This window comes from Schistocerca americana, chromosome 4 (assembly GCF_021461395.2).
Source record: "Schistocerca americana isolate TAMUIC-IGC-003095 chromosome 4, iqSchAmer2.1, whole genome shotgun sequence".
Taxonomy (NCBI): domain Eukaryota; kingdom Metazoa; phylum Arthropoda; class Insecta; order Orthoptera; family Acrididae; genus Schistocerca; species Schistocerca americana.
In genome coordinates, this window is record NC_060122.1 from 405494670 (window position 1) to 405509232 (window position 14563).

The window sequence follows — 14563 nt, forward strand, 5'->3', positions numbered from 1 at the left end:
GTATTTTCCACAAATAACATAGTAAAACACTTTTCACTTCACCAGAACACAGTGTGAATGTGGTTTGTTATGTGTCCCAGCCCAGTCAGTGTTCATTTGTTCACCAGAGAGTTTGGTGCCAAATTTTATATTTGTGTGTGTGTGTGTGTGTGTGTGTGTGTGTGTGTGTGTGTGTGTGTGTGGACTTTATCTGTTTGTGCTGTTTTTATTTGTAAAGTTCTTTTAGTGTGTTAAATAGTGTGCCCTTGCAGAGTGTAGTGTATTCGTTTAAGACCAGTTTTCCTTCTGCTATTGCCTTCTGTATATGGAAGTTTTCCTCAATGGTCTGTTTGCTGTATAGGCTGTGGCTGGGTTTTGGTATTCTTAAGTCTGTTTCTATTGTGATTGGGTGGTGACTGTTGGCTACATGGTGGTCAGCAATTCAAAATTTTTAGGTGTGTCCATTGATGAGAGATTAAATTGGAAGAAACACATTGATGATCTGCTGAAACGTTTGAGTTCAGCTACTTATGAAATAAGGGTCATTGCAAATTTTGGTGATAAACATCTTAGTAAATTAGCTTACTACGCCTATTTTAACTCATTGCTTGCATATGGCATCATATTTTGGGGTAATTCATCACTGAGGAATAAAGTATTTATTGCACAAAAGCATGTAATCAGAATAATAGCTGGAGTCCACCCAAGATCATCCTGCAGACATTTATTTAAGGATCTAGGGATATTCACAGTAGCTTCTCAGTATATATACTCTCTTATGAAATTTGTTATTATCAACCAAAACCAATTCAAAAGTAATAGCAATGTGCATAACTGCAATACTAGGAGAAAGGATGATCTTCACTATTCAAGATTAAATCTAACTTTGGCACAGAAAGGGGTGAATTATACTGCCACTAAAGTCTTTGGTCACTTACCAAATAGTATCAAAAGTCCGACAGATAACCAACAAGTATTTAAGAAGAAATTAAAAGAATTTCTGAATGACAACTCCTTCAACTCCATAGAGGAATTTTTAGATATAAATTAAGAAAAAAAGAAAAAAAAAACAAACAAAAAATATAAAAAATTAAAAAAGAAACAAAAAATAAATAAAAAAGTTGTTATATTAACTTAATTATGTTGTTAAATTAACTTAATTAAGTCATGTATTGGAAAATTTGACTCGTTCCAAATCATTACGAAATATCGTATTCATGATCCATGGAACTAGTATTAATCTAATCTAATCTCTAACCTAATCTGTGCTATGGGAGCTGTTGATTTTTAAAGCTCTGAGATGTTCTGAATATCTTGTTTTGAAGTTTTTGCATGTTTGTCCTATGTACACTGACTGGGAAGTATTGCAAGTGAGTTCATATATTCCTGATCTGTTAAATTTATCCACGGGTGTTTCTTGTGTTCTGATCTTTTTCTGTGTTTTGTTCTCTGTCCTGTATCCTATTTGGAGTCCCTGTTTTTTTAATATGTTGCATATTCTGTGAACAATCTTGTTGTTGTAGGTGAGTGTGTGCCATTTCGTTGTGTGTGTGTGTGTGTGTGTGTGTGTGTGTGTGTGTGTGTGTGTTTGTTGTTGTTGCTCTGTTGTGCCTTGTATGTGGTCATTGTTTGAGTTTTATGTTATTCTGTGCTGGGTGAGGATTTGTGTGTGTATGGTGTGTTCATTTTCGTACTGTTTGCATATTTTTTGATTTAACTTGTCTACCATATGGTTAGTATAACCATTTTCTACTGCTGTTTTATTTTATTGTGTTTAGTTCTTGTGTGTAGTTCTGTTTGTTCATGGGTGTTCTGTTTAATCTGTGGAGCATGAATCTGAAGTTTGCATGCGTATGTGTCAATGGGTGGTTTGATGGGCTGTGAATGGTGCTGCTTGTGGTTTTCGGTTTCCTGAATATTGTGAAGTTGTGTGTGTGTGTGTGTGTTTTTATGGTGAGATCTAGAAAATGTAGTGTGTTGTTAGTTTCTGTTTCTAATGTGAAGTTAATTTTTGGGTGTAAGTTGTTTGTCATTGTGTAGCTGTTTTATGTGTGTATGTGGTTCATCAATCAGGCATATTACGTCATCGACATAACGGTTCCAGTATAAAACTTTTTAGTTCTTTGGTTTTATTATGTGTCTGAAGATCATGTTCTCCAGGTTGTTCATGAATATGTTAGCTAGGAGGCCACTGATTGGTGATCCAATTGGCAGTCCTTCATGTTGAGAATAAAATTCTTTGTTGAATACATAATAATTTTGTGATGTTATGGTCTTCAGTATGGTTGTTATTTCATTGATGTGCATGTCTGGTATGTTTCCTTGTTGTTTTAATCTTTGTGTGATGATGTTCCTTGTTTCATTTATTGGAATGCAAGAGTACATTGATCTGATTTCGAATGATACAAGGGTTGCTGTGTACAGTATGTGAATGTTCTTGATGCTGTCTATTAACTCCTTTGAGTTTTCCAGATTTCTGTTGTTATGAAACATGTACAGTTTTTTCAGTAGTGTGTGTGTTTGTTGGGCCAGGTGGTGGGATGGAGCATTTCGGAAGTTAATGACAGGTCTTTATGGGGTATTACCCTTGTGAACCTTCAGTAGGGCATTTAGGGTGGGTGCTTTTGGATTTTTCTGTGTCACCCTCTTTACCTGGCCTTTTGGGAATGTATTGTTGATGTTTTTCAGTGTGTGTTGAATGTTTTTGTGATATCTTGCTGTTGGATCACTGATAAGTTTTCTCTGTGTATTATTTTTCATCCATAATTACAATAATATTCCCTTTGTCTGCTCTTGTTACTTGCTCTGATTATCTGTGTTATTTCTGCAGCTACTAATTCTCTTGTCGAGTTTGCATTAAAGTTTGGTGTGCTCAGTCTTTCTTGTTCCTGTATAATGTGTTCCGATTACATTATGAGGTTTTCTATTGTTTTGTGTGATATGTTTGTGTTAATGTTGTGTTCTGGCCCTTTTTCTAGTAGGCTCTTTTCTTTTTTGGTAAGATTTATGTCAGTTAGGTTAAAGATTCTGCCATGGAACTTGTATTGTTGGTTGAGATTATTTTTAGTGGGTGTGTTTGTGCTGTTGATTATTCTGTTAAGTTTTCTGTTTTGTTTCTCTTGTTTTTCTTGCATTACTTTCTGAATATATGAATTTTCTCTCTCTGTTATTTCCTCCAAGTGAGCTGGTATTGTAAATTTGTTCGCCAAATGTAAATGAGTTTGGTAAAGTTCAGTGTTAAGCGACTGCTTTTTAGCTTATAATTCCCTAATATCTTGCTTCAACCACAAAATCTCCACTCACATGCAACACTTGCCAGTCAGTGTACATAGGACAAACATGCAGAAACTTCAAAACGAGATATTCAGAACATCTCAGAGCTTTAAAAAGCAACAGCTCCCATAGCACATTTGCTGACCACCTTGTAGCCAACAATCACTACACAACCACAATAGAAACAGACTTAAGAATACTAAAACCCAGCCACAGCCTATACAGCAAACTGACCATTGAGGAAAACTTCCATATACATAAGGCAATAGCAGAAAGAAAACAGGTCTTAAACGAATACACTACACTCTGTAAGGGCACACTATTTAACACATTAAAGGAGCTTTACAAATAAAAACAGCAAAAAATAGATACACTAAAATCTGCAAAGACACACCATTTACATCCAAAGGAATACAATATAAACACACCATTTACACCCAAAGGAATACCATATAAAAGACAACATACACAGCTAAGAAGCGCACAGAAAACACACACACACACACACACACACACACACACACACACACACACACACACACACACACACACAAAGATAAAATGCAAACAAAATTCAAATTTGACGCCGAACTCTCTGATGAACACTGACTGGGCTGGGACACAGTACAAACCACAATCACACTGTGTTCTGGTGAAGTGAAAAGTGTTTTACTATGTTATTTGTGGAAAATACTTCTTATAGTTATGTGTGCGTCACAACACCTCAGCATGATGCGGAGAATGGAAGTGCTTGCTATACGAATACGCAAGTAAAAACGAATATAGGCGTGAAGACATCGTGAAAAACTAAATTACATTCTAGAAGATAGGTTAACTACCAGCAAAAAACCTTCTCACCAACATCGTTTGGTTGCACATGACAAGCTACGTGTAGTAATTAACACTCAAGTGATCCAGAAAATTCATGCACACCAAATGTAAAGGTATTTACAAAAAGAAACAATCTGTTGTTTGAACTAAAAATGAACATAATTTTATAATCATTTGACAAAAATGTTCACATTGCAGAATAAATAAAACCGAAAACCCACTGATGATGGCACAGTGGTGACAAAACATGTTTGGGTACTGAGAAAAGTGGTGTTTTGCATAACTGGCATAGCTCACATCCAACAATTTTAACTGCAAACACAGCCAATACAAGGAGCTGCAAATTAAAATGATGGATCTTCACTTTATGTTTTGTTCCTTCTTTTTTTTCCTTTCTAGAAATACTTACTCCGAAGCTATGGTGGCACAATACTAACACTTCTTCCTCTTTCTGAGCTCAACATGTCACTCATTATGGAGGGATGCTGACTCAGTTTTTCAGGATAGCATGTGGGAAGTTTTGGTACAGAAAATCACCGGGAGATCACCATTTTGTGTGTGTGTGTGTGTGTGTGTGTGTGTGTGTGTGTGTGAATAAAGCTACTACTACTAACTTCTGAGGTATCCTTTCAGGCAACATTGACATAGTCATAAATGCAAACAATAATAGCTTATGATCTGTGACTGCATGAAATTGATTGCCATACAGGAAAATCCAGAACTTCTGGATACCAAGGAAAATTGCCAATATCTCTGTCTCTTTATGGAAATAATTTTCTTGTGCTGTGGTGTACATGCTAGGCCATCTGAACTATTCAGGTACTTACGCAGTAGAATGGACTTTACATTACATGGTGACATGTCCATGGCCAGTGTGACAGATCAATGAGGTTGATATAGTCAGGCAAGGAGCAGTTTGAAGACCTTGCTTCAACTTAAGAAGTTCTTGGTGACTGTTCACAGACCATTGAAAAGGGACCCATTTTCTCTGCAATTGATTCAACAGTCAGCCTGCCGTTGCAATTTGGGGTATAAATTGGGGTATAATGTCTGGATTTATGTATGTACTGTGCAAGCCACCTTATGGTGCATGGCGGATGGCACCTTGTGCCACTGCAGGCCATTTCTTCCCCTTTGCTACTCTCAAATGGTGCAAAGGAAAAACAACAGTCTATATGCGTTCATTGTTGTTGTTGTTGTGGTCTTCAGTCCTGAGACTGGTTTGATGCAGCTCTCCATGCTACTCTATCCTGTGCAAGCTTCTTCATCTCCCAGTACCTACTGCAACCTACATCGTTCTGAATCTGCGTAGTGTATTGATCTCTTGGTCTCCCTCTATGATTTTTACCCTCCACGCTGCCCTCCAATGCTAAATTTGTGATCCCTTGATGCCTCAAAACATGTCCTACCAACCGATCCCTTCTTCTAGTCAAGTTGTGCCACAAACTTCTCTTCTCCCCAATCCTATTCAATACCTCCTCATTAGTTACGTGATCTACCCACCTTATCTTCAGCATTCTTCTGTAGCACCACATTTTGAAAGCTTCTATTCTCTTCTTGTCCAAACTGGTTATCGTCCATGTTTCACTTCCATACATGGCTACACTCCATACAAATACTTTCAGAAACGACTTCCTGACACTTAAATCTATACTCGATGTTAACAAATTTCTCTTCTTCAGAAACGATTTCCTTGCCATTGCCAGTCTACATTTTATATCCTCTCTACTTCGACCATCATCAGTTATTTTACTCCCTAAATAGCAAAACTCCTTTACTACTTTAAGTGTCTCATTTCCTAATCTAATCCCCTCAGCATCACCCGATTTAATTTGACTACATTCCATTATCCTCGTTTTGCTTTTGTTGATGTTCATCTTATATCCTCCTTTCAAGACACTGTCCATTCCGTTCAACTGCTCTTCCAAGTCCTTTGCTGTCTCTGACAGAATTACAATGTCATCGGCGAACCTCAAAGTTTTTAGTTCTTCTCCATGAATTTTAATACCTACTCCGAATTTTTCTTTTGTTTCCTTTACTGCTTGCTCAATATACAGATTGAATAACATCGGGGAGAGGCTACAACCCTGTCTCACTCCTTTCCCAACCACTGCTTCCCTTTCATGCCCCTCAACTCTTATAACTGCCATCTGCTTTCTGTACAAATTGTAAATAGCCTTTCGCTCCCTGTATTTTACCCCTGCCACCTTCAGAATTTGAAAGAGAGTATTCCAGTTAACGTTGTCAAAAGCTTTCTCTAAGTCTACAAATGCTAGAAATGTAGGTTTGCCTTTTCTTAATCTTTCTTCTAAGATAAGTCGTAAGGTTAGTATTGCCTCACGTGTTCCAACATTTCTACGGAATCCAAACTGATCTTCCCCGAGGTCGGCTTCTGCCAGTTTTTCCATTCGTCTGTAAAGAATTCGCGTTAGTATTTTGCAGCTGTGACTTATTAAACTGATAGTTCGGTAATTTTCACATCTGTCAACACCTGCTTTCTTTGGGATTGGAATTATTATATTCTTCTTGAAGTCTGTGGGTATTTCGCCTGTCTCATACATCTTGCTCACCAGATGGTAGAGTTTTGTCATGACTGGCTCTCCCAAGGCCACCAGTAATTCTAATGGAATGTTGTCTACTCCCGGGGCCTTGTTTCGACTCAGGTCTTTCAGTGCTCTGTCAAACTCTTCACGCAGTATCTTATCTCCCATTTCATCTTCATATACATCCTCTTCCATTTCCATAATATTGTCCTCAAGTACATCGCCCTTGTATAAACCCTCTATATACTCCTTCCACCTTTCTGCCTTCCCTTCTTTGCTTAGAACTGGGTTGCCATCTGAGCCCTTGATATTCATACAAGTGGTTCTCTTCTCTCCAAAGGTCTCTTTAATTTTCCTGTAGGCAGTATCTATCTTACCCCTAGTGAGACAAGCCTCTACATCCTTACATTTGTCCTCTAGCCATCCCTGCTTAGCCATTTTGCACTTCCTGTCCATCTCTTTTTGAAACGTTTGTACTCCTTTTTGCCTGCTTCATTTACTGCATTTTTATATTTTCTCCTTTCATCAATTAAATTCAATATTTCTTCTGTTACCCAAGGATTTCTATTAGCCCTCGTCTTTTTACGTACTTGATCCTCTGGTGCCTTCACTACTTCATCCCTCAGAGCTACCCATTCTTCTTCTACTGTATTTCTTTCCCCCATTCCTGTCAATTGTTCCCTTATGCTCTCCCTGAAACACTCTACAACCTCTGGTTCTTTCAGTTTATCCAGGTCCCATCTCCTTAAATCCCCGCCTTTTTGCAGTTTCTTTAGTTTTAATCTGCAGTTCATAACCAATAGATTGTGGTCAGAATCCACATCTGCCCCTGGAAATATCTTACAATTTAAAACCTGGTTCCTAAATCTCTGTCTTACCATTATATAATCTATCTGATACCTTTTAGTATCTCCAGGATTCTTCCAGGTATACAACCTTCTTTCATGATTCTTGAACCAAGTGTTGGCTATGATTAAGTTATGCTCTGTGCAAAATTCTACAAGGCGGCTTCCTCTTTCATTTCTTCCCCCCAATCCATATTCACCTACTATGTTTCCTTCTCTCCCTTTTCCTACTGACGAATTCCAGTCACCCATGACTATTAAATTTTCGTCTCCCTTCACTACCTGAATAATTTCTTTTATCTCGTCATACATTTCATCAATTTCTTCATCATCTGCAGAGCTAGTTGGCATATAAACTTGTACTACTGTAGTAGGCATGGGCTTTGTGTCTATCTTGGCCACAATAATGCGTTCACTATGCTGTTTGTAGTAGCTAACCCGCACTCCTATTTTTTTATTCATTATTAAACCTACTCCTGCATTACCCCTATTTGATTTTGTATTTATAACCCTGTAATCACCTGACCAAAAGTCTTGTTCCTCCTGCCACCAAACTTCACTAATTCCCACTATATCTAACTTCAACCTATCCATTTCCCTTTTTAAATTTTCTAAGCTACCTGCCCGATTAAGTGATCTGACATTCCACACTCCGATCCGTAGAATGCCAGTTTTCTTTCTCCTGATAACGACGTTCTCTTGAGTAGTCCCCGCCCGGAGATCCGAATGGGGGACTATTTTACCTCTGGAATATTTTACCCAAGAGGACGCCATCATCATTTAATCATACAGTAAAGCTGCATGTCCTCGGGAAAAATTACGGCTGTAGTTTCCCCTTGCTTTCAGCCGTTCGCAGTACCAGCACAGCAAGGCCATTTTGGTTAATGTTACAAGGCCAGATCAGTCAATCACCCAGACTATTGCCCCTGCAACTACTGAAAAGGCTGCTGCCCCTCTTCAGGAACCACATGTTTGTCTGGCCTCTCAACAGATACCCCTCCGTTGTGGTTGCACCTACGGTACGGCCATCTGTATCGCTGAGGCACGCAAGTCTCCCCACCAACGGCAAGGTCCATGGTTCATGGGGGGAGGGTGTGTTCATAGAAGGTGTGTTCATAGAAGCCCTAATTTCTCTTTCTTGTGTTCATGGTTATTATGCGAGATGTACATTGGTGGAAGTAGAATTATTTTGTTGTTAGTCCCTAATGTCATTTCTCTAAACTTTTTCAATATTGTTTCTTGAAAAGAATGTCATTTTCCCTGCAGTGTCTTCCATCTGAGCTCATGGAGCATTTCTGTAATACTCAGTTATTGATCAAATCTTCTGGTAACAAATCTAGAAGCACACCTCTGAATTGCTTCTATATCTTCCTTTAATCTGACTTAGTGGGGATCCCAAACACTTCAACAGTACTCAGAGTATTCTGTACACTCAAAGTGTTCTGTATGTGGTTTCCTTAATAGATTAGCTACACTTTCCTAGAATTCACCCAATAAATCCAAGTAAACCTTTTACATTCCCTGTTACTGACATTATGTGCTTGTTCCATTTCATGTCACTTTACAGTGTTCTGCCTTGATATACAAAGGATGCCCAATAACTAAATTTTCCAAGTTTCATGAAAAACATTACATACAATTTATCACATTGAAATAATTTTATTGACACTGTACAATTTCTCTTTTACTTTTCTGTATAGTTGCCATGTTTTTCCAATCATTTTTGATAATGTGAAACAGGTTTTTCCAAAACAGTGTTGTAGCATCCTGGGTTGTAACCAGCTGTTCTCTGTTTTAATTCAGCATTGATGTTGAAGTAATGACGAATGTAAGAGAAACCCAGAGAGGTGGTACCACGGCAGTTGGCATCCTGTGGCATGCATGGCAAGGACTGCTTGTACCCCCTCCCCCCCCCCCCCCCCCCACCCCTTCTTCTCTTTCTAGAGGTGACGTAACAGTTACCATGGCAAGTGTGTGTTTACAGGTGGCCTGACATGTGTCTAATCTCCTCGCCAAATGCATCAAGCCTCTGTCTGCTTTAGATTAGGGTTAAGCGTACATACATTGACATGTTGGTGGTTTAGAAGAAATGACACAAGCTAATGTCTTTTACACTTGCTGACAAAAGTGTATAAAGGTTTATTATAAAAAAGAATTACTACTACTACTACTGCAAACAGAAAAGTGTGGAGGCCCTGGCCACCCTTACTGCCTCTGATTGGCTGCCATTGCTTGATAGACATAGTCTTTTGTCAGTTGCAATGAAACTCCCTCCTCCTATGAAACGCCTTCCTCCTATTACATGTAACCTTTCTTTTTGATGTACATTCTGTACTGCATTTTGAACCTTTTTACTTCAAGTTTCATTCAAGTCTCAGTTATGAGTATAATTTGAAAGCAACAACTTTCCTGGAAGCCAGTAAATTCAGGAACTTTGTTATTAATGCTTTGACACTTTACTGTTGTAATGTTTGCATTTGAAATGCAACCTTGCCCATAAATATCTTCAGTCCTTTATGTTCTTTGGTATAGGAGTATTAGCAAATGACTGGCACATTTCTTGACAGTTTAATGCTATCATGACTAATGATATACGCTATATACATAATGGAAATCTGAGAGAAGGGGAATTTCGACATATTGCACTTTAACCTGGCTTGCAAATGGATGGAAAATACTCATTGGAGGCTTCACATAGTATGTTCCTCCTGAGTCGATCCTGTGACCAATACTTCATCCAGATAATTAATGCTGTGTGGAATATTGCTAATAGTTTGCTCTAAAAATTTCCAAAAGCTTCTGGTACATAATAAATACCAAACAGTAACCATTATTTTGATAGAGGCTGCAAGAATGTAGAATGGATTTGGAATCCTCATCCAGGGGAAGTTGAAAATAAGCTTCTGAAAGGATGATCTTAGAGAAATACCACCCCTGCCAATTTTGGAAATAATTAATTAGGATGTAGAAGGGGGTATGAGTCCACAATCGACTAAGTATGTTTGAAGTCTTCACAATGACATAGTACAATGAATGAAGCTGACATATCCCTGCTATAAGGAATTGGGGACAGCACTTTTAACTTTCCTAAGAGATCCAGTTCTAGTTGGGTGGGCTTTCAAAAATTTTGAAACTGCTGACTGTTTTGATGTAAAATGGATGGGGGGGAAAAAAAAGGCCAGAAGCCATTCCCAGGCCTAGGGAAAATTGGAAAGCATGTTAGAGAAACAAAGAATTCTCTTCTGCACATGGAACAGTATTCTGAATTGCTTGGCATTGTTGGATAGAAAACCCAAAGGCTACATGTGCGTCATGACCAAAAATATTTTCCACTGCTACTACAAAAAAAAGGATGGGTCCTGTTTACGTGCTTATATATTAATTCCAGAGTTACCTGGCCTAGTAAGAGGATTTTATAATGAGCGTAATTCTGCAACTTAGCTGCTACTGATTTTAAGGGTGGAGACCCAGTGGGAGATGTAGTGGCTAATTAGTAATCAGGACAGACGCCCCTGCACTAAAAAAGAAATAGAGTGGGAATGCCATAAACTGTTGCTTACAGTGTAAGGCAGCGTCGTGCTACCCTTGACTCCACAATACAATTTATTTGCATTGGTGCACTCGACTGCTGATGGCACAAATATCTGCTTTAAGGCCCTGGCGAAAATGCTTGTGGCAGAACATCATTATAATGTGGTAATGTGGCCAACTATGCCTAGAATAAATAGAAAAATGATCAAGAAAACTAGTCAGTCTGTGAAAATGTCACAGTGGCCAGGTGGAATAAATGTTATGACTCTTGGTTTGATTCATGTGCAGTCAAGTAGGAGCTGCCCCACTATTGCCAACACAGCACAACATTTTTGCATTTCATCAACAGATGGACTAGGTTGTTCACATTTGGCTGTCGATGTGACAGTCCTGATATCTCACAGTCCGTGGAAATATAAGCGTGAGATGCTTGTGAAATCTTGAAAGCTCTAGCAATATGCAGAACTATAGCTATAGATGATTCTGAGTACTGTAACATGTGAGCACATACTTAACTGTCCAATGAAAATTTAATCATCAAGTCATATATTAATGATTCTGCATATGGTAGTTCACAAGAACATGTCAACCAGCATTTTCTACTCAGTATGATCCATGATGTGTAACTGCCTTACGATGTTGAAGGAACTATAAGATTAGCCACCTCATTCAGTTTTATATCAAAATGTTTCCTTATGTATAAGGGATGTTCAAAAAGAAATGAGCCGGAGACATAATTACAGAAACCAGTACCTATATGTTAGAAGTATTAACCCTGGCTGTTGAGACACTTGTCCGTCTGTGACAAAAAACTGTGAATGGCTATTACGGGTATTGATAATTTTTACTTATGGACCGTCTGACAGCAACTGAATAAAACACAATTTTAGTGCCATACGCGTTTCGCCTTTATTTTCTGCAAGGCATCATCAGTGGCAGGTTGCGTGGACAATTTCTTACATATTACGCTCCTGTTGCATTTTTGGTGTAGTTCTTCTTCTCAGGAATGCCAATTTGCAGTATTTTTTTCCCACATTCCACAGCACTATGAACTGAACGCTTGTTTCAATGCAATGTTTTGGTTTCTGTTTCTGACTGCCAGATCTTTGTGTTTATTTATGTACTCATAAATCAATTTTACCAAATGATGCATCATCTCTCTTCAGAAACTATGGTTTCAGCGTCAGTGTTAAGAATGGTTATTTTAAGAATACTACCAAATAAATTAGTTGTCACCTTTGTAACTGAAAGTAGCCCAAACCCAGCTGTGGAGTCCCTAAATCGTCTAAAGGGACTGCCAGCATAGTTTCTTTGAAAGGGTGTGGCTGATTTCTTTCACCTTCCTTCCCCTTTCCAAGTTTGTGTTCCAACCCTAGTGAAGGATGTTAAACCCTTATCTTCCTTTCATCCCGATCCCAGCAGCATTGCAAGACTTCTGCTCTACTATTTGCAGTAGACTTTCCCATCCATGATATTGTTTTTTATCTTTGTTTATAACAGGTACAAGCTGAATGTGTGGGATGTAGGTGGCCAAAAATCCCTGCGTTCTTATTGGAGGAACTATTTTGAAACAACTGATGGCCTAATTTGGGTTGTTGATAGTGCTGACAAGCGGAGACTGGAGGATTGCTGTAAAGAATTGCACACACTTTTAGAAGAAGAAGTAAGTCAAAACTAAAACAAACAGCAAAAATATTGACTTTTAGTATTCTGTACCTCAGAATAAGAAATTCATTTATGTAACTTGCGCAAGGGCACTGAATAAGTGATTCATAATGTATGTCACAGTATCTTTCATCTCCAGTTTAGTTAGCTAATTACATGCAGTATCACTTTAATGTTTCTAAAACATGCTGCAAATTTTCCTGATGATCAGAAAGACATATAATCTGCAGTATCTGCACCAGTCTTAAAAATATTATTACTCTGGTTAAAATTACATTGCACATTATCAAAGAGGACTTAATGCAGTGAAAACCCTATTTTTCATTTTCATGTGGTCCATACATAGAAACCACAAAATTGAGGAAAATGCAGAATCGTGGAAAAATTTAAAACACCCAAAATACGAGTAAAACATGTGTAATTGTCATATATGATTAAAAATTCCAATCTTCACCAATATATTGTATAAAATCTGTATAAGTAGAGCAAATTAAATGTAAAATACAAAGTTTATACAATAGTTTGAGGTAATGAATTTCAGTTCTTAAAATATCACAGACGTGTAAGAACAAGTAAAACTCGTCAAAAAATTGAAATTGGTGTCTGGGTAAAGTTAATCAAGCTATTTTGTGACATACCACAACCACAAATTCTACCTCAGAACACATGTTTTTGAGTCATATTTCCTTTGTGTTCACCAGAAAATAGCAAAAATTTATGAACTTAGTGAATTAAACTGAAAACTATGAAGTTAGGTGAAAGGTGTTGTAATCTATCACATGGGGATGTGTGTGTTCCTTCCGTAGTCAGTGGCAGTGGGTTGAGTAGACTTCAAGCCGTGTACACACTAAACTTGAAACATGTTTCTGGCTACTTGATGTGGACACCATTTGGAAACCTCTTTCAAAACACGGAAACATCTATACATAACAATGTCTGTGCAAAGGAAACAATGTTTCATGGCAGCTACCACATCACCTCTGCACTGCGCAAGTGTAAGTTTATATGTCACATTGTGTTGTCTGTTGTACATAGTTGTTATATATTTTGTTTTCTCATGTTGTGTTAAGTTTTTCTGGGAGGAACGGGAGGGGGATTGCAGTGGGCAAGATTGTAGGCTGTCGATTTGTTATCGTTGTACCAGACTGAAGGGTGCTTGTGGAATATATGAAGCAAGCAGTACAAGAACAGCACTCAGACAAGACATTGCAGAAACTGCTGCTGCATTTAGTAGAACGCCGAGAAAGACTGTGGAGAAGATAAGGTCATTTGTCGTAGCTTGTTTCAAAATGTGAAATACTCAAGGCTCTGGAACGAAACTCCTCTCAACAAAAAATGAAAAAAATGAAGATAAACGGCATATCTGGTTGTAATTGCTTTCCTGAAATTTCTTTCTTTTTTTTAAGAAACAGTGATACCATATTTGGTAGAAATTCTAAGTGAAATTACGGAAACTAGAGCTGTTTTCCATATTCAGTTTCTATATGTAGCAAGTTTTTCGCATCAGTTGTTCTGTAGTATGCTTTTGGTGACCAACGAAGACTGCATGCAAACCAACAAATTGATTTCATACAACTAATCCGATTTTATCAACCATTATGAACTACTATACAAACTCTCCATCAATATAATATCATAGTTTTTAAACCAATTCTGAAATTCCTTGATAAACACAACAACATTATTCTGTAAAACTACAAAACAATGGCTTTAAGGTCACAAGTCACGATATATAAATAAAAAAAGAGTGAATGACGATGATGTCTTTCATTTGGTTTGTATGAAACTTCAAGTATTAATAATGCAGTAGCACATATTACAGTTTTCTCGTCTCTAGACATGACATGGCAGACAATACAAAAATAATGCAACAAATAGCATTGCAAACTATGCGAA

At 37.8% G+C, this 14563-nt stretch overlaps 1 protein-coding gene across 1 annotated transcript in view; it reads left to right on the top strand.

Annotated features, from left to right (window-relative positions):
• Positions 1-14563, top strand: part of LOC124612581 (ADP-ribosylation factor-like protein 2) — a 93283-nt gene that overhangs the window by 17886 nt on the left and 60834 nt on the right. The window contains exon 3 of the mRNA XM_047140866.1: positions 12503-12665. Coding sequence (XP_046996822.1) covers positions 12503-12665 — 163 coding nt within the window. The remainder of the gene's footprint in view (positions 1-12502; positions 12666-14563) is intronic.